The 24431-nt window shown below is 49.5% G+C and overlaps 1 protein-coding gene across 3 annotated transcripts in view; it reads right to left on the bottom strand.

Annotated features, from left to right (window-relative positions):
- Positions 1–24431, bottom strand: part of Nfatc2 (nuclear factor of activated T cells 2) — a 141091-nt gene that overhangs the window by 52130 nt on the left and 64530 nt on the right. For all 3 annotated transcript variants that reach the window (XM_029564546.1, XM_008835150.2, XM_008835148.2), the window contains exons 4-6: positions 13270–13472; positions 12121–12293; positions 95–235 (exon numbers count right to left, since the gene is read on the bottom strand). In XM_029564546.1, coding sequence (XP_029420406.1) covers positions 95–235; positions 12121–12293; positions 13270–13472 — 517 coding nt within the window. The remainder of the gene's footprint in view (positions 1–94; positions 236–12120; positions 12294–13269; positions 13473–24431) is intronic.

Genomic DNA, 24431 nt, shown 5'->3' with positions numbered 1-24431 from the left:
AAGCCAGGTGTAACGTTCCAGTGGAGGGAAAGAGACATTCGAATCTGTGTGGCTCTGAGGATGAGCAGAGAGCCGAAAAAGCCACTTGACTGACCTGTGGTCTTCTCTGTGAACACGACCTTGGACTCAGCTGTAAAGTTCTGGCCGGTGAGGATCATCTGCTGGCCCCCGTAGACCAGGCAGCTATCCACGTCCTGTCTCTCCACCATGGGCAGCTCGTGGGCGGAGCGCTGGGCTGAGGGCGAGGGGGAAAGAAGATGCTGTGAGCAAGAGAAAACTTCCAGAGACCAGCAGAGCGGGTGGGAACCAGTTCTATCAGCTGTCAACTGCTGTCACTGCAGATGTGGAGCTATAGCCTGACAACCCAGGCTCTGCGAATATCACATCCCAAGTGATTTCAGCCAATTTGGTCTAACAACTACTCTGTCTGTATGAGCCTGGGCAGGTGGCTGCTCTTCCTTCCAGGAGGGCCAGGGAGCAGGATGGGTAAGGTCTTCATCTCCTCAAAGTCCCTTCTGCTCTGGTCACTCCCTCCTATTCTTCACGGTCCCACCACTAGACTTGAAGGACTCCAACACATTCCACTGAAAGTCATGGGTGATTCTTACCACTCTAGGGTCTTCCCCCATGGTGTCAGTTTCTAGAAGTTCCCTTCCATCACCATACTCCTACCACACAACTTCTAGAACATTCCATCAGTCTGTTTTTCTCAGACAGACAGACAGTGTGTGTGTGTGTGTGTGTGTGTGTGTGTGTGCACGCACTGCAGTGTTGAGGGTGGAAACCAGGTCCTCAGGCACTCTAAGAGAACACTGTGTCCATGTCCTGGCCCTCTTGTCTCTTAGGCTCACTCCCCACTTTGAACATCTGTGCTCTCCTGGGTTCTTATCCCCTCTTTTTGAGGTTCCTTCCTCATCACCCAGGTCCTATTCAGCCTGGGCTGCTCAGGGAGGTTCCCTGGGGCCCCACTTCCACAGCAAGTCTTCTTGTCCCCCATCTTTTCCCCTGCTCCCTCCTGACCCCCTCTTCTCTAGGGATGCCCAGTGTCAGCTGTCCCTGGGATACCCCTCTCCCATCTCCCTCCTGTGGTGTGTCAGCCCCAGGAGAGATGAACTGGGAAGGAAGTGCTGGGGGTGGCTAGGGGTGGTTGAGGACAGAACAGTCTCTCCATGTCTCTGTTCATCTCCAGCCACAATGAAAGAAAACTAAAGGGCCAGGGCTGAGCTCTGCACCTGCACGATACGCTCAAGTGCTCCTGGAGTCTTCCAAGGATGCAAACAGCAGAGCCTTCACATTCACCTAGGGGCAGGTCTTCACCAGGCCGAGCTGGTCTATAGCTAAGCTGAGATAGGAACCCTCCCAAGCAAACCCTGCCCCCAGAGCCACCCATTAGCCTCCCAGGAAAGCAGAATGCTGTGGGGGATGATGGGAGAAAAGATAGAAACAGGTATGGTCATCAGCCAGGTGAGAAAGTATCCCAGCTGCAGAAGGCCCTGCTCTCCCAGCTCAAGCCCCGCCCTCCCACCACACCCCTGCCTTCCCAGCCTTCCCCCTGGTGAGTCAGCCTGAGCTCCTGGCTCTCCTCCCAGAGCTGAGAGCTGGGCAGAAGGCCAGTCCTCTCCATGCCAGGGCCCCCAGACCTCCCCATCCGGAGCCGAGCAGCAACTGAGTGAGGCCCAAGACCCAAACTTAACCCTTTCCTTCTGGACTCGGACCTGGAGCATCTCTTTCCCTCTGTCCCCAGGCCTGGGTGTATGTGTGTGTGTGGGGGGGGTCACATTGACCAGCAGATGCACCAGGAGACTTTGCAGGCTTCTACCTCCCTCCTAGTGACTGGTCCAGCCCTGTAGTTCCAGTGCCTGGCTCTCTGCCCTCAGCCCCTCGCCTGTAGGCTCCAGGATGCATTGAGGCCAGGGGCAAAACTGCTAATTCCTCCCACATGGGCGTGTTATGAATCCTGTCTTTCAGAGTCAGCCCCTCTGTGACTTCCTAACTGAGCTACTGCTAATGCGGATTTACTAGCAGTGAACACTGCAGCCTCAGGGCCGCCATCGCAGACCTGCCTTTGATGGAATTGGGGGCTGCTGAGGGCAGCTGGCACTGGGGACTGATGAGGAGGTGGCAGGAGCCACCCCTCCCATTTTACAGGTGGAAAACCTGAGTCACTGCTACTGGAGGAGCTGGCCAAGGACTCTAGCCAATCAGGCCCAAGCTCTCCAAGGGGTGGGAGGCTGCAGTGATTCAGCCAGACCTGCACAAACACACCGTTCTACAGCCTCCTCTCCCTGCACAGCTCCAGGTCTCCTGCAGCCATCAGAACCACCTGGGCCACCTCCTTCCCTAAGGGGAAAGTAGCTTCAGCAAAAACATAAAGACAGCAAGTCCAGCCAGCTTCTCACGGGGGTCTGAGTCACACCACAAGCTGTGGCCCAGGCATCTGAATGGGGCCTCGTGGGAAATCTGAGTGTCTGGACCGCCCTACATCCTCTGCACCCACATATGCAGGCTGACAGGGATACTACACAGAGACCAGCGCAATGCCCCACTGAACTGTTATAACACAAGTTCTCAGTCTTGGTATCACCCTCCTCAGAGCAGGACCCTTCTTTACTGTGGGGCCATGCGGTACGCTATATTCAAGAGCACCCTGTGCCCCTGGTATCTCCCCACTGGGTGCCAGGAGTGTCCCAATCCCCCAGCTGTAATAACCAAAAACGTCTGCAGACATGGCTGGAGAAAGAGGGTCACAAAGGCACCCCTGGCTGGCCTTTAGTTCCAGCATTCAGGAGGCAGAGAGCCGCTGTGACTTTATGGGTACGTTCATGCATGTCCATATTGTAAACAGTAGACATGCTCATAACATAGCTGGTAAAATCTAACATCAACTCAAATATCCATGGATGGATGTATGAGTCAACCCAAGGTATGGCCATTCAAAATACTATTCAACCAGAAAAAGGAACAAGGTACCAATACCTTGAAAATGTTACACTAAGCAAAAGGAAGCAGGCATGAAAGGATAAATTTAGTATGATCCAAAACATTCAGTCCATGCCCAGCAACCCTCAAGAGGCCGCAGTGCAGACTATTGTTCACTACTTGGTGTGGAAAGTTCCTTTAGGGTAGTGGACAATTTTCGTTTAGTGCAGGCTCAGCATGCAGCACAACGTTCAACACTGGAGCTCGGCTCGGGTTCGGCCTGCAGCCTCCTGAAAGACACCAGTGTGACATGCACAGATGGCCTCTGGTGCCTCTTCCAGGCTCCTCAGCCTTAAGGCAGGTTTTGTGACCCTGACTGCTCCTCAAAGAGGGGGCTCCCAGAATTCTTCAGTAGCATCAGATTGGGCAGGTGCTTAATAAAAACCCAGAAGCCAGGCTACTCCCCGAGGCCCCTGACCACAGCTCTTAAAGTTCAGACGTATGCACTTTAACCGTCCTTCCAGACAACGTATCACACACATTTGTGTCAGGGCTGAGTTCCACATGAGAGAGGCCACATGAGGACAGGAGAACTCCTCCTGGGCAGGATTCCAGTCCTTGGAGAGCCCCTCAGCAAAGCAAATCGGTCCAATTAGCCTCTGAAAGAGGAACCAAGGAGAGGAGAAAGCAGCCAGAGCTGCCCTCCTGGGACGAGAGGCTTGATCTGATGCAACTTGCACCAGCTACTGCTAATTGGAGCAGCATGTAGAACCTAAGAGGGTTCTCAGGAAGCGCCTGGGCCTTCTGGGCTTCCCCCAACTGCTCCCATCAGCCCCTGTGGCTCCCATTCAGTTGTTCAACATGCACTGTGAGACGCCAGGCCATCTAAATCCCACTTGGGTTTAAAGCCATCCTTGCAGGCCTGGCTCTATCCTGGAGACAATCTAGGCCCAGGTTCCTACTTAAGTTTCCAGGCGGCCCCAGGCCTCGCTGCTGCTCCCTCCCAGACTCTCTAGCACCTCATAGAGTCCTGGGGTCCTGTAGTTTTATGAGCTCTGAATCCACAGGGCACTGTTAGTTTGCTTCCCCTAGCTTCAACCAGAGAACCCAGAAGAGCTCTCTAGGGAAAACTGACAGGTCCATCTGCCCCACCACAGGAGTAGGCAGCCAAGAACCGAGCTGTGCCTGGGGGCCTCTGGAGGAAGGCAGGAGAAGCTGGCTGGGGAAGGAGTCTCTGCAGAGCCAGGGTTCTGTCAGCATTGAGGCAGTTACTTCCACTGAAGATTTTGGCATGCTGGAAATCCTGTCTTTTAAAAAAATATATTTTATTTACTATTTTTATTTTCTGTGAATGAGTATGCTGCCTGCATGTGTGTAAGTACACCTGTGTTGTGCAGTGCCCACAGAGATCAGAAGAGGGCATCGGATCCCCTGGAACTGGAGTTACAGAAGGTTGTTAGCCATCACGTGGGTGCTGGGAATCGAACCTGGGTCCTCTGTAAGAGCAGCCAGTGCTCTTAACTGCTGAGTCATCTCTCCAACCCCAAATCCTGTTCCCTTTATATTGATGCACATAGCACTAAGTGATGAGGAGTCCCTGTCAATGTAAGATGCTGCATCATGACTGTATCGTTCTAAGCCCTGCTTGATGGCATCCTATGGCACTAGGGCCTTGGCAAATCACTCCGTCTCTGTGGGCCTTTCTTGTCTATAAAAGGGGAATAACCAGTTTCACTGGGTTGGCTCTAGACTAAAACAGTCTGAAGCCAGGGAGGTGTGTAGCTCCAGTTTGACACGTTAGCTGTATTTATCTTTATTGCTAAACATCACAAGACCCCAGAATGGGAATTATACATATTGGATGTTGAGGATTCACAGACAAGTAAAGTTGAAAGGAATTTGAAAGGGTGTAGTTGACAGGGATTTGAACCCAGACAGAAGGTTCTAGAAGCCCAAACCACTGATGAGAAGAGACCCTGTGGGATGTTGTCCCCCAGCACAGGCCAGAGGTACCTTCTACCTTCCCAATGATGGTCAGCTGGCCCAAGCACTGGCCACCCCTGACTATGGTGACCCCAGGGCCCTGCCCTGTCTGTCAGCCTGTCCCAGAAGAAGCTGTTGACTCAGGCCCCAGCTTCACCCTGGTCACTCGCTACGTCTTCCCTCCACCTGGACATTGGGGGCCTCAGCAAAGTGGGGTGGCACTCCCCCTGCAGGGAGGTGCCCACTCCTGTCTACGTACACCAAGTACAGACCATTCAGTTATTTTTCTCTCCTGAACGGACCACAATTCTCTGCTTCCAGCATTGTGGGTATTCGTAGACATCTCTATGTAACAAGACCCTCCCTGGAGGTTGCATGAACCCCAATTCAGTGATGGGTTCCCTGGTCATGGAGGGACCCAGGCTGCTGAGACCCAGAAGAGAGTTGGGGTTCCAGCCCCTTCCTGGGCAAGCCAGGGCTGCAGCAAGCTGCCAGCCGTCCTGAACCTCAGCCTTTGGGGGATGTGCTCCGAGGTCCAAGTTTGTCTTGGTCACTGGTGCAGATCAGCCCTCAGCAAATATTTCCCAATATTCCTGGATAAGGAGACTGGGGCGGGGGTGAAGAAGATGGGAAGGGGCTGGCTGCCATATGTGAGTGCTCTGTTCAGGGCAATTCTACATGCCTGGTCCCATGTACCTGGCTCAGGAAAAGGCCAGCTGGGGGCCATGCCAATCATTGGGAAAGTCACCTGGATCCTGGGCTTCCCAACAGGACAGCTTTCCTAGCAACCTTTGTCAGGCTGCCTACTCCTTCTCCAGCAGCCCAATGCTCACAAGTGCCCCCTGCTGCCCAGACTGTGGTCTCCCTGTGATGACGGGGATGACAGCCAGAGGCATGGTGAGCCTGCTTTGTAGAGCTACAGGGACCCATCTATCCTGAGCATCACGAGAGATGAACTCTGAGAGGGAATCCTACTGTAATCACAGCCACACTTACACACACACACACCAACAACTAGTTTATAACTAGTTTTTACAAATAGGGAAACTGAGGCATGGGGCATTAAATAACATCCCTGGGATTGAGTGATCAGTAAATGGCAGAGGCTAGATTTGAACTCAGGCCTCTGGCTCCATAGCTAAACTCCTAACCACTACTCTAAATTACTTCTTCCCATCCTTGTGGCTCCTGATTCCTCTGAAATATGCTTTGGGTCACTGTTGACAAGCAGAGGCTAACAAAGGCCTGGCCTGGGTGCCTTCTCCAAGAGTACAAATTTTATCCACTATTTCCTGATAGGTCTCCAAGGAGATACTCAAGCACCCTGCAATAGGAGGTAGAAAATAATGAGAAAACAGATACTCCTCAAGGATCCCGCATCCCCATTCTTAGGTATTTACCCAGGAAAATAAATGCCTTTGTCCAGAAAAGGATTTGAAACAAGAATGCAGATAGTAGGCATATCCTAACACCCACAGCCTGGGACAGACCAATATCCATCAGTGATAAATGAGCAATTGTGTTCCCAGAGTTGAACACCGCTTAGCCATTGTGGGGATAGGTAACAGCAGGGCAGCCTCAGAAACCAGCAGGACCCCCAAGCACACAGTCTATATGATTCCAGTCCACAAAGTTCCAGGACCAGCACATTCATCAGTGGTGACAGGGGCAGACGGGGGGCTGCCTCTATGTGGGGCTGGAGAAGAGGCAGTAGCTGAGGACTGAGAGGGACCTTTGGGGGCTGAGGAGTGCCCTGTGTCTTGGTTTGAATGATGGTGACCAGGGTGTGTGCCATTGTCAAAAGTCACTCAACAGAATGGACACCCACAGCCTGTGCAACCTACAGTGTTTATCTTAATTATACCTCCCTGGAAATGTGTGCCACACCCACCTCCCACTGCACAATAGGAACAAAGTGCTCGGGGGAGCCATGGCTTTGTGCAGGATTGCTTTAGGCAGCTCCTGAGATGTGGTCCTTGGAGACTCTGTCTGCAGGGCAGGGAGAGAGTCCACAGGTCTTGGGCAGGGCTGCAGTGTAGGTGGGGTGGCTCGGGAAGGGTCTCCCGACAGGGCAGGGTACCTGCAGATGCAGACATTGCCTTTCTGTTTCACCCTCCTTTTGTTAGTCACTGGGAAGCCTATGAGACCCTCTCCCTCACTTCCTGAAGACCTGACCTAGCAACAGGCCCTGCAAACACCTGCCCTGGGCTTGCAGGGGACACTAACAGGTGTCGGAACATAAAGAGGGGCCTGAGACCTTCTGGGCTCAGGGACATTTTCTCCACCAGAGCCACCTAAACAAGTGAGGAGTGAGGGGGTGGGGCTGGGTAAGAAGAAAGTGGTCGATCAAGTGAAGGGGAAAGGAGGGAGCAGGGTCCCTAGTTCTCTAACACATGGGGACTCCCCCTAAAAAGTCTCCATGCCAAGACCACACCCTAAGTAGAAACAGTCTCTGGGATGGAACTTGGGCATCTGTGTATGTATGTAGTTGTATATGTGTCTACATGTATATATGTGCATGCATGTGTCTATGTGCACTAAGTGTGTAGGTATGTCTATCCATGTGTGCGTACATAAGGGTATGCACATGTATATATGTTATATATATGCATATGTATATATGTATGCATGTTATGTATATCAGTGTGAAGGTGTGTTTGGGCATGTATGTGTACATATGTGTATGAACACCGCAAATGTGTTAGTTATGTGTATATATGTATGTGTACATGTCTATGCATGTGTGTTATTTATCGTATGTGTTTGTGCATGCAGATATGCATGTGTCTTAAGAGTGTGTCTGGACATATACCTTGTATATGTGTACATATGCGCATATGTATATATGTGTTATTTATATGTGTATGCATGAGCATGTGTTTATAATTCATACATGATTCTACAGCTCAGTCAAGCTTTAGAAGCTGCCTTGGTGGAGGACTCAGTAAATAAACCAAGAGAAGTAGCTCATCCAGCCTCTTGGGGGCTGTAGAGCAGGCAGGAAGTGGAGCAGGAAGTGGAGATCACAGAAGGGGTAGTGACTGAACAGCCCCCCAGACCTCAACACCCCTGATGACTTGGAAGCTGGTCTTTGCAGGATTCAGCAGGGTAAAGATGGAGGTGGGATGGTCCTAGGATGGGGTGGGGTCTATATCCAGTGACTGTCATTATCAGTGACAGAACAGAGCAGGACACCCCTAGAGAGGCAGAGGACAGGACCCTGTGAAGATGGAGGCAGAAATCCAATTGATGTACACACAGAGGGGTGTGCCGAAGCACCAGGACCAGAGTAGGAGAGACATGTGGGGTGTGGCCCTCACTCCTCCAGGAGGAATCAACCCACTGGCTCCTGGTGGCAGGCTCTGGCCCAGACCTGGGAGAGCACAAATGTCTGAGTAAACATTTAAGCCACTGGACAGCAATTCCAGGAAGTCCAGGAAGAAGCCGAGTCACTCGGTTACTGCAAAGGTTGAGACCACCAGAGAGGAACCTGGGAAACAGGCCTGGGCACTGAGCAGCAAGGCAAAGCAGGGAGAGCTGCCCTAGCAGGTGCCTAGGAGAGGGAGGCCGCCCAGCTGCACCCCATATGTGGGCTTGTTGTTGGGGACAGAGGGGGTGTTCCCCCTGGAACCTCTGCCATATGCCCAGAGAAGTGGGAAGACAGTATCTGCTTGTAGTGGAAGGCGGGGATGGCAGAGCTGGGAGACCAGAGAATATTGGACACGGCCTCCAAGACTAATGAGGGGCCTAGAGACCCTCCAGGGGCCACCGGTAGCCACACCAGACCCCTGGGGGAAACAGGAAACACAGGTGTCAGGCTGTGTGGCAGGGAGCCGGGGTCTCTACAGGCTGGCGCATTGGTAGAAAGAACCTTCTAGGCAATCAGTCTAGTGTCCAAATAGCGGTCTCTATTGCCGTGTTCATATTTTTTCTACTAGAACCTGGGAAGGTACCCTTGTTCCACAAGTTGGGACGTGGGAGGCGCCTCTCCAAAGTAAATATGTTAGCTTTGTAAATAAGAGCCAGCCTGCTGTGTTTTTCTTACCAACTCATCTTCCCCAACAGGTGTAGAGTCAATTAGACAATAAATATTTCTCTACTTTCTTTGTCCATACATGTGAATCACTAATTGCCAGTATGTATTTATTATCTACCTACAGACTGTAAACCAAGCCAATTAGTCAATCAATGTTTATGGGTCTTCCAGGTAGAGAAGGTAATAAAACCCAAGAGGGTTTTTAGAGGAGGGCAAGTGATAGCTGGGGGTGGCTCTGCCAGGAAAAGTGTGTTACAGAAACCAAAAGAAGGCATTTCACAGAACTAGAAGGTTGGAGACTCCAGCTTGCCTAACTCCTGAGTGAAAATGGGTGAATCACGGGTGATTCACTTTACCAAGAAAGGTGGGGTTTCCTTATCTGTCAGAAGGATGTGGACCTCTGAAGGGGTGGGAAAACAGATTTTCAAAGTTCAAAGGGCTTTTTTAAAATCCTTTTTTAAAAACTATTTTAGGGTAGTAATTTACCTTTCTTTTTTTTCTTTATTATTTTTATGTGTATGTGTGTATTGCCTGCATGTAGGTAAGTGCACCCATGTCATGCAATGCCCGTGGAGGACAGAAGAGGCTGTCGGAGCTCCTGGAACTGGAGTTATGGACAGTTGTTAGCTGCCATGTGGGTGCTGGGATTAGAACCCAGGTCTTCTGCAAGAACAGGCAGTGTTCTTAACTGCTGATCCATCTCTCCAGTACCTTTTTAAATCTTTTTGAGATGGGGTCTCCCTATAGCCCCAGCTGAACTCACTATGTAGACCAGGCTAGCCTCGAATTCAGAGATCCACCTGCTTCTGCCTCCTGAGTGCTGAGATTAAGGGCATGCATCACCAAGCCCAGCTCAAAGGACTTTTGAAAGTCCTGCTGTTCCTGCTGGGGGTACCCAGGGTTCAGTGAAGATCCTAACTCAAACTCCTGTCAGAAATGCTGGCTTAGGGAGTCAGAAAGAGGGAGGCACCCTCGGCTTCACATCCCCGCCTTCACCCTGCAGCCCACTATAGTTCTTTCCTGAAGGTGAGCCCCGTCTGTTCAGTACCCGCGTTACACACACACCCCAAATCAGAAGGGAGAGTCTGCATTTCCTTCCAGAACCATCCAGAGACTTTCAAAACCAAACTGGGCATGGTGGCCACTGAGACAGTGTTCAGAGCACAGGGGTGGGGTGCATCAGGCAGAAGATGCGCTGTCATCTGGTGTCTCTCCTTCCCTGCTGGGTCTTGCTCTCCTAGCTCAAACTAGTAGCCAAATCAGCCTTGCCCTTTACCGGCTGCTGGGGAGAAGACCAAGCTCTGCTGCCCTCCACTCTCCCTCGCTTCTGAACATGGTGGCCCATCCTCCTCTACTGTGCCATATCACAGGCTCCTGCCCTCACTCTGTTCCTCCATGGCTCTTCCCTTCCCTCATTGAACAGAAACCACATTCAAGTCTTGTCTGACCCACTGAGTATCTTGACTTTGTTGTCATTTTTTTTGGTCTTTTTTTTTTTTTTCTTAATCAATACTGCATGTGATAGAACTTACAGGAAGATAGAACTCAAGACCTGCATGCTAATCGGGGACTCTACCAATGAACTACACCCCAGCGCAGTTGCCATTTTTAAATCAGGAGATTTGTTGTTTATCACTTAAAATTGACACACAGAGCCCATGTTCCTGTGTGGGAACAGGGCTGCTGTCAGTTAACAGCTGCCCACTGAGAAGGGGACAGTGTGGTTCTGGTCTCCAGTCTCACTATTCCCTACTGTCTGCCTCCAAAACTACCTATTTTCTTTACATCACCTACCTGGTCTCTGTAGGAAACTGATTTATAACAGCAAAATCAGTTTTTAATGTTTCCAGTAAAACAAGGAGGGATTCCTAAAATATAATTTAGTGTGAACATGATTATAACTACGCAGTTACCTGAGAAGACAGGATAAAGACCCTGTAGAAACAGTTTCCGTCTGAAACAATGTTTACTTTCCTCTTCCTTGTGCTTTTTAATAGAATTACTTTCAAAACTGTAGCAGGTGTCTGACCTAGTGGCACAAGCCTGCAATTCCAGTTACTCAGGAGGCTGAGGCAAGAGAGTTCAAGCCCAGCCTGGGATCTTAGTGAATTTAAGACCAGCCTGGACAACTTAGCAAGATGCTCTTTGACTTAAAAGTTTAGAAAGGGGCTGAGGATGTAGCTCAATAGTAGAGTACTTGTCTAGTATGTATGAGGCTCTGGGTTCAAGCTCCAGGACTGCATGCATGTGCATGTGTACACAAAGACACACAGCAGACAGACAGACAGACAGACACACACACACACACACACACACACACACACACACACACATACATACACACGAGTGAGGGTGTGTTGTGTCATTGCAAACCTTTCTTGAAAACACTGGACACAGCTTTTAAAGCCTGGTAGAACTCATGTTTCTGGAAGATTTTCCATAGCAGCTCTTGGGAACTTTGTACTGGTTCTGAAACTTTTCTGCAACTTTACAGCCACCTTGGGGTAGGGGTGGGGTTTATCCTTATTAGGTTGTGAGCTTGTTGGGCACAGGACATGTCTTGCTCATTCTGTGGATGCCCAGCACTGACCCTAACCCCAGACAGACATCAGTCAGCAGGAAGGGATAGGTAGAGGGCTGGGGTAGAGTGCTGTCTTCAGGGCTCTAGTTCTAATTCCAGTCCTGCCCCTTCTGGGCATGCTTACTAAATACTCAACCTACCCATCTGTGAAATGGGTATAATAAGGGCTGCTGTGCTCATGGCAGCACATGGGCACTTCCTACAATGCAGCAGAGCCAAAGCTCAAGGCCAAGCGTAATTCTTGCTGCATGGAGGGAAGAGGACAGAAAGCAGAGATGTGTGTTTCAGGAACTCACTGCCAATGCAACTATCCTTTTGAAGATCTGAGCAATATTTATACTTTTTTGACTCTTCTAAACAAAGCCGGAGGCTACCCATTATCCATGCTGTTTTAAAATTTCCTATGAGGCCACAGAACTCTCTACAAGTAAATAGAAGCAGAGATAAAACCTTTGTGGGTGTAGTTTGTACCCTTCTGGTCACCGCAGACCAATTCTATACCTTTGCAGGCTCCAGAGGTTCTTATAGGACACCTGTCTGGAGTGGACACTCATGGGTGGCTCACCTCCCCAGAAAGACTCAGCCCTGAGGCCTGACTTACAGCACTCAATGGGGTTGGATGCTGTCTGCAGAGAGACGATGCGGCCACTGGGCTCTGGGACGTGGACGCGGAATACCAGCCGCACCCGGGTGTTCTTTCTGCCGATGTCCGTCTCCCCTTTTCGAAGCTCAATGTCAGCATTTCGTAGCTTCAGGATGCCTGCGCAGTCGATGCTGTGCAGAGGAGAACCCCAAAAGCCATCTCACCAAGCAGGAAAGAACAACCACAGCCCTGCCCAAGATGGTCAGTCAAATGCATCTTCCAGCCAGCCACAGAGGGAAATTGCAATATACTCCTGGGTACTGAAACCAGGATGATACACAAAAGATGTCAACTTAAAAAAAAAAAAAAGATCTTTACAAGTAATTAGATACTCTCCCCAGTGGCCACTTCTCTAGGGAATTTTCATGCCAACTTTGCAATTCTCAAAAGCAACAGAAAAACTCAAATAAGGCAACTGGCAGAAATTGACCATGGGCCACTCCACAAATAGAACAGAGTATAGAGGCTTAATCTCCTGAATTTGATAAATGTGCTGTGGTTATGTAAGAGAGCACCCTTGCTTTGGGGAAATGCATAGTGGGGTGCTTAAAAGCAAAGGGCACAGCCAGCTCTCAAAGGACTCTGGGAAAAAATGGAGACTGAGAAGTGAACTGTGTTAGCGACAGGGACAGCCACAAGGACGGTACCCCAGGGTACTTGTACCCTTCCCACAGTTACCTGTGAGCTTATTTTCTCATAAAAAGGTTCTTTGATGCCAACATGTATTTGTCACACTGTCAGAGTTTAGCCACAGACAGATCAGCTTTGTAAGTGACCTGTGTTGTCACTTAATTTCTTTAGGTCCCATCAATCTTTTTTCCCCTCTTTGGTTCTTGAGACAGGGTTCTTCGTACCCCAGGCTGGTGGGGAACTCAAGGATGTAGCTGAGGATGATCCATCCCCACCCCCAGAGTGCTAGAATTACAAGTATGTGTTGCCACACCCCACAGTACTATCCAGATAGAAATCAGAGGAGTGGCTCTGAGATTGGGCAGTGTCACTGCTGTGGTCTAGACTGCTGCGGTTCCCTATAGGATCTTCTCCCAGATCCTACCACTCAGGCTTTGCTCCCTTCCCCGTAGTGCCCCCAGCCCTGCCCAGCCTTACGTGGCCCGCATGTTGTTCTTCGGTTCCAGTGGAATCTCCAGGATCTTGGTGTTGCCTACAATCTTCTCGTAGCTGGTAGTGGTGACGGTTTTGCCTGTGATCCTGTGTACCTGGTAGAAGGCATGCGGCTTGAGGATCCTCTCGTCGGCCGTCCCAATGAAGATTTGAAGTCCCAGGGGCTTGTTCTCCATGTAACCATGCAGCTGGGGGAGAAAACAGGGTGTTTGCTATGCACAGTGTGACCACTGGGGAAGATGAGAGATGCTCGTGGGCACTGAGAGTGGGCCGAGCATGGCCTGAATGGACGCCGAACCAGAAGCAACCTGGATGTCCAACTCAGATAAGTTTAAAACAGACTATTCAGCAATCACAAGAACAAAACACAGCAGATCAGAGCTGCATTCGTGGAGAAACTACCAGAAACTGTACTTAACTAGGGCCAGAGGGTTGGGAAGGTGGGGCAGATAAGTGAGGATAAAAAATAACCTGGAGATGCCGCCCCCTTGCAGGACCTAAAGGCAGATGATGGCAGTCAGCGGGGAGCAGTTCTCAACGGGGAGCAGCTCTCAGCAAGGAGCAGCTCATGAGGCCCTACCCCTCCCTGAGTGTCCATAGGCAGCTCATGGTAGTTGGGAAAGGGAGAGATGTTTTCTTCAGTGGTAAGTTATCCATATTCCTGTAAACCAACTCTCAACCAGGAGCCCATGAGCAGCCCTACTGAAAGCCAATGGGTCATCAGAGTTAAATACACAAATAAATATGAGAACAGAAGGGGGACTAAAGGAGAAGAGGAATGGGATCAGTGGATCATAGGATAAAAATACATTATACATGTGAAAATACCATAAAGAAACCCATTACTGTATATAATCAATGTATGCTGGTTAAAAAAACAAATAAAATACTTCAGAGAACAAATCAGTGTGAGAATGAACACAATGAAAAGAAAAACTCCGGTGGTATTACAACAAAAGGGAGGGAGGGGATTAGACAAGGGGGCAGGGAGGAGCCTAAAGACACAAACACGTAGCTCTTGTTGACCAAGGTTTACCTGGGAAGATTGGGAGAAAGCATTGTTACTTTTTACATGACAACATTCCAATTAGCACAGATTGATTTTATACTTTAAAAAAAAAAGGTCAAGGCATCAGGGCAATCAGTTAAGACAAAATTAATTAAAGTCTGGAAGAAAATGTATATCACACTTGGCAGGCAAAAGATCAATGGGACATATAGAAAGAATGTGCAAAGAACGTCCACAAGGAAGGACAAAGAGAGCCTCACCTCTAATGTCTGTCTCTAGCTCCTCCTTTCCAAATCCAATCAAACATACAATATATTTTCGTGACTCCTCCCTACAAATAAGCTCCCAACTCTTTGAGAACAGGATGTGTCATTGGCCACAAATATCACTGGTGCCTAGAAAGATGCTCGGCACAGAGTGGTATTCAAGCATGCATCTGCTGAAAGAGTGACTAAGAAAGAGCTACCCAACAAGGGAAAAAATGGCTGTGTGGTCATATCTATTAGCACAGAAGACAGGCTCAGACTGGTATGTAAATAGAAAACACACATTAAACACCCAGGAGCTGCCATTTCCCGTTAGATGGGCACACATGTGGCAAGCTGATAATATCAAGTGTTCTGGAGGCTGCAAGAATGGGTGGTCTCCTGCAGCTGATAGAAATGTAAATTGTTGTAAGTACTCTAAAGAGCTTTAGAGTAGTTGAGAATAAACATATGTACAAATTTGGAAACAGACACCCTACAACCCATCATGGCTCCTGTCAATACGCATGAAGAAGCAGCAGGCATGCAGGAGATGCTCACAGCAACATCTGCTAAAACAAACAGAATCATGAACAATTAGTTATATGGATAGGCTGGACTAGAGTCAAGGGCCCAGACAATGAAAGTAGAAGCAACAGTTCAAGAAGTACACATTCTATGCACTGACCCTGAAAGGCTTAACACACACTGTCAAGGAAAAAATGAAAATGAGGCCAGTGAGATGATTCAGCAGGTAAAGGGGTCTGCCACCAAGCCTGATGCTTTGAGCTCACATTGGTAAAAGGAGAGAAGCAACTCCCACAAGTTGTCCAGTTGTCCTCTGACCTTCACAGGCAAGCGCTCTCTCTCTCTCTCACATTGACCTCTGGTTTATACACTAATACACATGTACACCGCTCACATGCATATGTACACACACACACACACACACACACACACACACACACACACACAGGGAGGGGGGAGGAGGAAGGAAAAAGTAAATAAATGTTTAAAAAATTAAAGAAAAAAATGTGTCAAAACCTGCAACTTAATGTAAACAGTGCAGAACATTTTCTATTGATCTATTTATACATCCACAGATGCAATAGAAAAAGTTATGGAAGGATGTGATCCAAACAGACCACACTGTGACTGCCATTAGGAATGAAGAAGGAGCTCAAGACTGTCAAGGTAACCAAAGAGGACTGTGATTTCATACACCATGGTACAGGAAGCGTATACTCCAGGGGAACTTGTGAAATTCAATATTAGATTTCAATATATATTAAATAACAAAAGGCAAAGGAATGTTGAGCTAAGAATCTGGTGAAGATTCTAGCTAACCATTCCCCAGAGTCCCCTTCGATCCTTCCCAGCCTCCATTCCTATCTCTGCAAACTATGATGAGAAACAACTCACTGAGTCCCCAACCTTCTCCAAAGTTCTATAGAACTTCAGTAAGATGATCTCTTGTTTCCTGCCAATAAAACAAAACAAAACAAAAAAACAAAGAAAGGCCTGGGGGTGATGGGTGGTGATGCATAACATTGTGCTGCTCAATGCAGGATCCAGCAGACAGATAACACAATGAAACGAAGATGGGCACAGCCCATAGTCACCTGAGAAGGGAGTTTCAATTGAGAGATTTCACAGATCAATTTGGGCTGTGGGCAAGTCTGAGGATGGTCTTGATTGTTAACTGTTACAAGAAGCCCCAACCCACTATGGGTGGCACCATTCCCTAGGTGGGTGGTTCTGGGCTATGTGAGAAGGCTAGCTAAGCATGGGCCTGGGAGTGAGACAACATCATCCCTTCATGGGTCCTGCTCAAGTTCCTGCCCTGACCTCCCTCAATGATGAGCTGTGACCTGTAAGCTGAAATAAACGCACTCCTCCACCAAGCTGCTTTTGGTCAGAGTGTTTCATCACAGAAACAGAACAAAACTGTAACAGTCTCTGAGTCAAATTCAGCATATTCTGAGTGCTCACTGGCCATGTGTGGCTGGTGGCCACCATGGTAGACAGCGTGGCTATCTACTGTGGATGTCCACTGTTTCCATCCTCAAAGAGCATTCTACTGAACAGTGCTGGTTTAGGAAATGGAGCTCTACTGTCTCTTCTAGAAGCCATACAGAGACAGGATGGCGTGAGAGCTGAGCTGGAGGGCAACCTTGTTTGTCACCTTCCTGCTAGGTTGACACCCACAGCATGGACAGCAAAAGGTGAAATCTAAATCAAAGCATCTTATCTGGAGATCACCTGCTGCTTTTCAATGACACAGATCAAAAAGGAAGGCAGGCCCTCTGTGTGGCTCTGCGTGGGAGCCCAAGGCAAGCGTATTTCCTAATCTAATTCCCTGGCTCATCAGCAGTGGGAAACACTGGTCCACAGTCCCAGGAGAAAAGCCAGCAGAATGACTGTGAATACTGATGTCCGGGGCTGCTCCCTCCTCCAGCCACAAGAAAGAAATGCACAGTATGGTGACCTGTGGAGAACAGCTGGTGAGTGCATCCTCACGGTGCTCACCAAGTCCAGCCATTTCTGTCCCATCCCTTGTGGGCACCCCAGTCCAAGCTGTCATTTGTATGACCTCTCATGTGGTTGACTGTCAATACACAGTTTGCCTCTTGCTGGTCTTTCACAGAATAGTCCAGTAATATTTTAACAATGCAAACCAGATCCAGGCCCTCCCCTGCCCTCAACCCTCCAAAGACTTCCTGGGGTGTCAGAATAAAATCCCAGCTTAGTGGTACCGTGGTCTCTGAAGTTCCCTGCAGCCAAGCCCCTAGCTTCTCTATCTATCCTGCCAGCCATCTTCTGTTGAGCTTGTTCTGACCCCAGGGCCTTTGCACAAGCCATTGTCTCTGCTCAGAGTATGGATCTTCACCTCTTTTTCCCCAAACCATAGGGTATTCATGCGTCTAGGACTGAAGCCAGCTCCTTACAAGAAACAACAGTCAAATGTCCAGGGATTTTAGGAGCCAGTAAGTACCACTTGTATACAGGTCCCCAGACTTGGTTAAGAGGTATACCACAAAACTGGTGACTGCTTCAAGGAAGAGCGTGGGCAGGGGGGTGAACATGGAGGGCAGGAGACAGCCTTGGGTGTCGTTCCTCAGGCACCATCCCCCTTTTTGAGACAGGGTCTCTCTCTGGTCTGGAATGCATTAAGTAGGTTAGGCTGGCTGATTGGCCAGTGAACCCCAGAGATCCCCTGTCTCTGCCTCCCCAGCACTGGGATTACAAATTGGTACAGCCACACCAAACAGACTTGGTTTTTCTTGAGTTCTGGAAATCAAACTCAGGTCCTTCTTCATGCAAGGCAGTCGCTTTACCAATTGAGCCATCTCCCAAGCCCCAGGGGGAAACACTTCCTAGCATGTTCCCAGAACAGTGACTTCTTTCCTACCCATCCCCCTTTAGTCACATGTTCATCTGCAGAGCCATCTTCCCACACCCCACACACCTGAACCCGAGTTCCACAGTAGTGGGGACCTCTCACATCCCCTGATAGCTAGGAAACGTGTGTTAGAGCATTCACCTTCAACAATGACACACTAATAATGAAGCTTCCCTCACATCAGACACTGCACTCAGTGGTTCATGTGTCACACAACTCTACCCAGGACTGGCCAAATCATCACCCACTTTACAGATGAAGAAACTAATGCTTGCTATAGGCTGGGCAACATGCCCAATCAACAAAGCTCTTAGAGGACAGAGTCAGCATGTGAATCCTGACTCTGGCCCCAAGCCACCTCCCTACCCAGGCAAGATCTTCACACCCACAGCTTCTAGTGGACTTAATCTCTCATCTAAAGACCCAGGTGAGACACCACAGGTCCTGTGGGGGTTGGGGGAGGGCAGTACCAGATGACAGCAACAGTGACCCTATTATTGAGGAACAAGATGAGGTGGAGAGGGAATGAAGGGAACTGGAAGGAGAAACGAACCAAAGCAACCAAAAGAAACCAAAGCATTTGCTCCTTAAGACAGCTGAGCCCGCCCTGGCAATGCCCACCTGTGATCCCAGCACCCAGCAGGCACAGGAAGAGGACTGAAAAGTTTGGGGCCAGCCTGGGCAACCTAGAGATATCCCATTTTTTTAAAAAATGAGGCTGGGAGATGGCTCAGTCAGTAAAGTGCTTGTCATACAAATAAGGACCTGAGTTCAATCCCCAGCACCCATGTAAAAAAGCCAGGTGCAGTGTCCCAAATTTATAATCCCAGCGCTGGGAAGGCAGAGACAGAAGGATCCTTGAGACTCACTGGCCATCCAGTCTAGCCAAATTGGCAAGCTCCAAGTTAAATGGGGACCCTACCTCAAAAAAGGCCCCTGAGACTAACACCGAGTTTGAGGTTGCATACTCCCCTCCACACACACACACACATACAAATCACAAAGCCCTTCCTTTCAGGAAATAAAGATCTCTCTGGATCAAGAGCAGCCTTCTGATTGAGTTGTGCCATTTCACGGGATGGGGACACCTGGGACCTGCCACCTTGGTGAGGCGGGGGGCGGGGGCGACAGTAGACAGAGGTGGGTTACAATAGAGGCTGATTACAGTAGATAGACATGAGTTACAACAGATGGAACAAAGCTTTTCACAGGGTCAGGATCCCATGCATGTCAGCTCCCGTCTGCTTCTTAGGATCTGTGGCAATCTGTGGCCCCACCCATCAGAACTCCTTTCGTTAAAATTAAAGAGGGGTGTGCCTGCTCTCCACATCCCAGCTGACAGTTCCTCAGGTGGCCTTCATGGGCTCCCAAACTTAGCACAGAGAGTGAGTCCATGGGCTCATCAGAGGATGATACCACTGATGCAATTAGAAAGCCCAACAGAGAAGCCAAAAATGAGCCCAAGGGTAGACTGTGAACAAACTGGGGCAGCCCCATGTGGGATACTGACCCCTGCTACCCCAGGGCGGCTCAACACCCATCGGGCCTGGAGTCAGCAAGAGGAGTAGTCAGGTAAGAAATAGTCTGCCATGCATGAGCACCCAAACTTCTTTTCCCACAGACACCCAGGACCCTCCCATCCCCACAGTTCATCTCAGAGAAGCCTTCCCACCAGCAGTTCCCTGCAGGTGTGAGGAGTATTGTGGAGCCACTCACCCTAGTCTGCCCACATTGCATGACTGGGGTCTCGAAAAGTCCAAGTTAATGTCTTGATAAGATGTCCCAATGCAGGGAGACCTTCATCACATGGAAATCTCCAGGGTGACCTGGGACAGCTAGGCCATCTCTAGGCTGAGCACACTGATGACTTGGGGTGGCCTTAGCAAGGAAGGAGGTACCACTCTCTCTGCAGGCAAGTCTTCTGCTCCCCGAAACACCCCAGGGTCTGACAGTTCTGGGACAAAGCACACAGTAGGGGCTGGATGCATGGGTAGGGCAGCCCAGTACTACAGCCCAGTGTGGCTCCCTGACACACACTTTCCCATTTAAGCAATCTGACCGGCAAAATGCAGGCACCAGGCACGATGGAGCTAATAATCTATTCTGCCCTCGTCTTGTCAGCTCAGCTCTATGAATGAAAATCAGACAGAGGGAAGGCAAGTTTTCTGTAACTGGAACCTCCCTCACCTGTTCCCCAGAGCAGTTCATAAATGAAGCAGCCCAGATCAGCTCAGGGAAAACAGCATAATCGTGGGGGATGGCTGAGCCACTGTCTAATGACTACAGGAGTTGCTGGTTGAATCCCTAAAACAGTGCTCAAAAAAACAGCATCCTCACTATAAATGACTGAGATTGAGACTCACCCACGATCCTGGAGAGCAGAAGCTACAAGGGGGCTGGGGGGCATGCCTCCTCCATGGCCAATGGTGGCTTCCCGGTGACAGAGAGTCTCAGATAATCCAAGCTGGCCTAGAGCTCACTAGGTAGCAGAGGCTGGCCTTGAAATTCGGATCCTCCTGTATCCACCTCCTAAGTGCTGGGATGACAAGCGTGCACTACCGCATCTAGCCTCTCTTAGCAACTTTGAAATGTTCCATGCATTATCTGCCACAGTGCTCCAAAGCACTTTTCTCTTGCCTAGCTGAAGATGCGAACCTTTCTGGGCCTTTCTCCTAGGTACACAGATCCTCATATGGAGTTTTAACTTTCCATATTGTCCTCACTAGCAAAACTGTGTGACTCTTCCCTCTCACTATTGAATCTTATTTAATGCAACATTAAATGCTGAGGCATGATAAAGGGCATTTTGACTTAGGATGCGCACATCCCAGGGAAGCTGACGCTACTGTAAAGAGATGATGCGTTGAACACACCAACCCCACTGGACCCCTGGTGCAGCCATCCGGCTCATGGGCAGTCAGAGTGCAGTTGTTTCTCCTGTGGTCGCTGGGCCAGTCGGAACTTGTTCCTCGAGACTGCTGCCCAGAATCAAGAAAGGACTGAAACACACCCTATTGGCCTGAGGAAAGAGCCACCTTCAAGTTCAAAGTCCCCCATAAACTGGCTTTATAGTGCTTTGCAGCAATCAAGCTGAGGAGTCCCAGCTGAGGCCGCTGTAAGTTGAGGATCATATCTGGGCTTTGGGGCTGGATGACTCAGCCCCAAAACCTGGGGTTGATTTTCAACCTGGCAGTTAGCCAAAGGAACTGTTTTGAATTTGACTCCAATCAAACATTAACAATGTTAAGTAGCATTTTTTTGTGTGTTGAATTTGGAATATTAGGAAATTGGTATCGTCCTCAAAGCTTGCACTCTGGAGGAGGAGAGGCCCCAGGGGTTGTTTTCTTGCAGTTCTTGGGCGGCCACAGAGCACAGCACGTGGGAAGGAGATTATTACAAACATGCACAGATCCTCCGAGTTCTGAGCTTCATTTTGAATGTGAAAGTCAAAACTCATACCTGTCATTCAAACCCCGATCCACCCCCCAACTTACATGCACACACTGGAGCAGGTGCACATGTGCCAGGTAAACTGTGCATGCCTGATATGATTCTTAGCCCCACCTCCCAGAAAGCCCTACAGAACTAAGGAGCCCATGTTATAATTTTTGTGAAGCCTCATGTTTCATCCTGACAGGACCATCTTGGGTCCTGTCTACCCTATTTCCTAAACACCATTCAATTCTGCCCACTGCATCTTTGATCAGAGACAGGCCCTGATCACTCAGCTTCCCACTCAGCTGCCACACAGGCTAGACTGACCACTATTGTTGGTCACTCTTCCACTCAAATCCCCCTTGGGAGCAGATATCTCACTCCTGTCAAAAACCCAAAGTCACCAGGCGTGGTGGCGCACGCCTTTAATCCCAGCACTTGGGAGGCAGAGGCAGGCAGATCTCTGTGAGTTCAAGGCCAGCCTGGCCTACATAGTGAGTTCCAGGACAGCTGGGGCTACAGGGAGACCCTGTCTCAAAAAAAAAAAAAACAAAAACAAAAAAAAACCCAAAGTCTAGCTGGGCATGGTAACACATGCCTTAAATTCCAGCACATTGAAGCAGAGGCAAGCAGATCTATGTGAGATTGGTGACAACCTGGCCTACATAGTAACTTCCAGGCCAACTAGGGCTATGTCAAAAACAAAACAACAAAACCAGCAAGGGCTAGCGAGATGGCTCCATCTGCTCTTGTAGAGAACCCAGGTTGGGTTCCCAGCACTCACATGGTGGCTAACAACTGTCTGTAACTCTAGTTCCAGGGGATCCAATGCCCTCTTCTGACCTCTGCAGGCACTGCATGACATGGGTGCACTTACCTACATGCAGGCAAAACATGCATACACATAAAATAAAAAACAAAAACAAAAAACCCCAGCAAAACAGACAAACAAAAACTTCAAAGTCCAGGACGGGAGAGCTGCTCAGCAGTTAAGAGTTGGACGGGAGAGCTGCTCAGCAGTTAAGAGTACATGCTGCTTTTCCAGAGGACAAGAGTTCAATTCCAATACCCATGTTGGGCCTCTAACTCCAGTTCTGGATCTGATACCCTCTTCTGGATTCCACAGGCACATGTACATACACACACAATAAATAAATAAAAATTAAAAAAATTTTTAAGTCAAAATCCTCAGCTGGGGAGAATCACAAGCTTGCTGCACAAGCTCGAGGACTGAGTTTTGATCCCAAGAACTTGTGGGGGGGGGGGGTTTGGTTTTTATTTTTTTAAAGCCAGGAGTACTGGAAAGGTGACTCAGCAGTTAACAGCACTGGCTACTTTTGCAGAACACCTGGGTTTGGTTCCCAGCCCTGACATGGTAGTTAACAATGTCCATAACTCCAGTTCCAGGGAATCCAACTCCCTCTTCTGGCCTCTGTGTGCATTGCATGATATGGGTGCACTTATGCAGGTAAAACACTCACACATATAAAATAGATCAAAAAATTGTAAAAGACAGAGGTCTTCATGAGCACTTGTGATTCCAGTGCTGGGGAGGTGGAGAAAGGCAGATCCCTGGGAACCTCTGGCCAGCCAGGCTAGCTAATGAGCAAGCCCCAGGGCAGTGAGACACCCTGTGTCCAAAAGCAAGGCAGATAGTTCTAGGGGAACAATGCTTGATTTTCTTCTCTGGTCTCCATGTCTACCTGTACACACACACACACACACACACACACACACACAGTCTTTTTTAGGTGTATGAGTGTATTGCTGCATGTATGTAAGTACACCCATGTCAAGCAATGCCCACGAAGGTCAGAAGAGCACATGAGATCCCCTGGAATTGGAGTTATGGATGGTTGTTAGCCACTATGTGGATACTGGGATTCAAACCTGGGTCCTCTGCAAGAGCAGCCTGTGCTTTTAACGGCTGAGCCATCTCTCCAGCCCCCACACAGTCTTAAATGTGACTTGGATCCTATGGAGCCCTCTTTCCTGTGTCCCTCCCACGGTCTACAGCCACAGTAGCCTTGTCATCCACGAACAAGCCAGGTACACCCCAGCAGGCCTTTGCCAGGGCCCCCATGCTAACTCCTCCCTCTGCGGCGACTGCTGCCCTCATAGGCACAGGGCTTGCCTTGGCTGCTTTCAACCCCACCCTGCAGGGCACCCACGCCCCTGTCACTCTCTGCCCACCTGCTTGGTGGCGCCTCACTCACCACATGGCAGGTGTGTTTCTCTTATCACCTTGCCTCCTCCACCAGGATACTTCCTGAAGAAAGCAACTCAGAGTCTGGACCACCACATGACGCTCAGGTGTGACGAGGGCAGGTGGAGGGAGGGGCAGGGAAGAGTGGCCAGTGGCCGTTTTCTCCCCAGAACTTCCCTTTCCTTAACAAAGAGCTGCTGTGCCCATGCTGGCACAGCCACAGTGTCCACTGTGTCCCAGGACACATCTTGCTTGACAAGACCGGGCTGATTAGACAGCTGGTGTCTGACGTGCCCTATTCCCAGCAGAGGTGACAGCATGCCCAGGATGTAGTAAAAACAGAAACCATGTCCCCCCAAGTCCACACTGAGTGTCACAGACCCTGGCCATGCTGAGGCTGGGAGGAGACCACAGGGATTGGTGGCCCCTGGAAGTAGTGTTTTGAAATCATGCCGGGAATGTGAAAAAGAGCGAAAGGTGCTCTGCACAGGCTTAAAAACAACTCTCAACAGTTTTTCTTCATATTCTAAATTAAGAGTCAAGTCAGTCTACATCTCTCCCATTGGCGGAAATTAGAAACAGATCTATCACACAGATGGATGAGATTGGGCTCCAATCACCATGTCCACCGTGGAGACCACAGCAGTGTGTGTGTGTGAACCTCATGGGGCTCAGGCCTGAGGTGGCTCCCCAGCCTCACCGTATGTGGCCCCCAGGGGCCCCTAGTTGCAGTTCCCAGGTCGGTGGGGGGGTGCCATGCATCCATTCTCTCTACTTCCCTTCAGCCAACCTCCTCCTGATCTGCTGTCTCCCAGGCCAAGGGATGACTGAGTCTGAGAACCTTCTAGA

The sequence above is a fragment of the Nannospalax galili genome, unplaced genomic scaffold (assembly GCF_000622305.1).
Source record: "Nannospalax galili isolate Female #2095 unplaced genomic scaffold, S.galili_v1.0 scaffold596, whole genome shotgun sequence".
NCBI classification, from domain to species: domain Eukaryota; kingdom Metazoa; phylum Chordata; class Mammalia; order Rodentia; family Spalacidae; genus Nannospalax; species Nannospalax galili.
The sequence above is the reverse complement of the archived record's forward strand: the minus strand, read 5'-3'. Positions and strand labels throughout refer to the sequence as shown.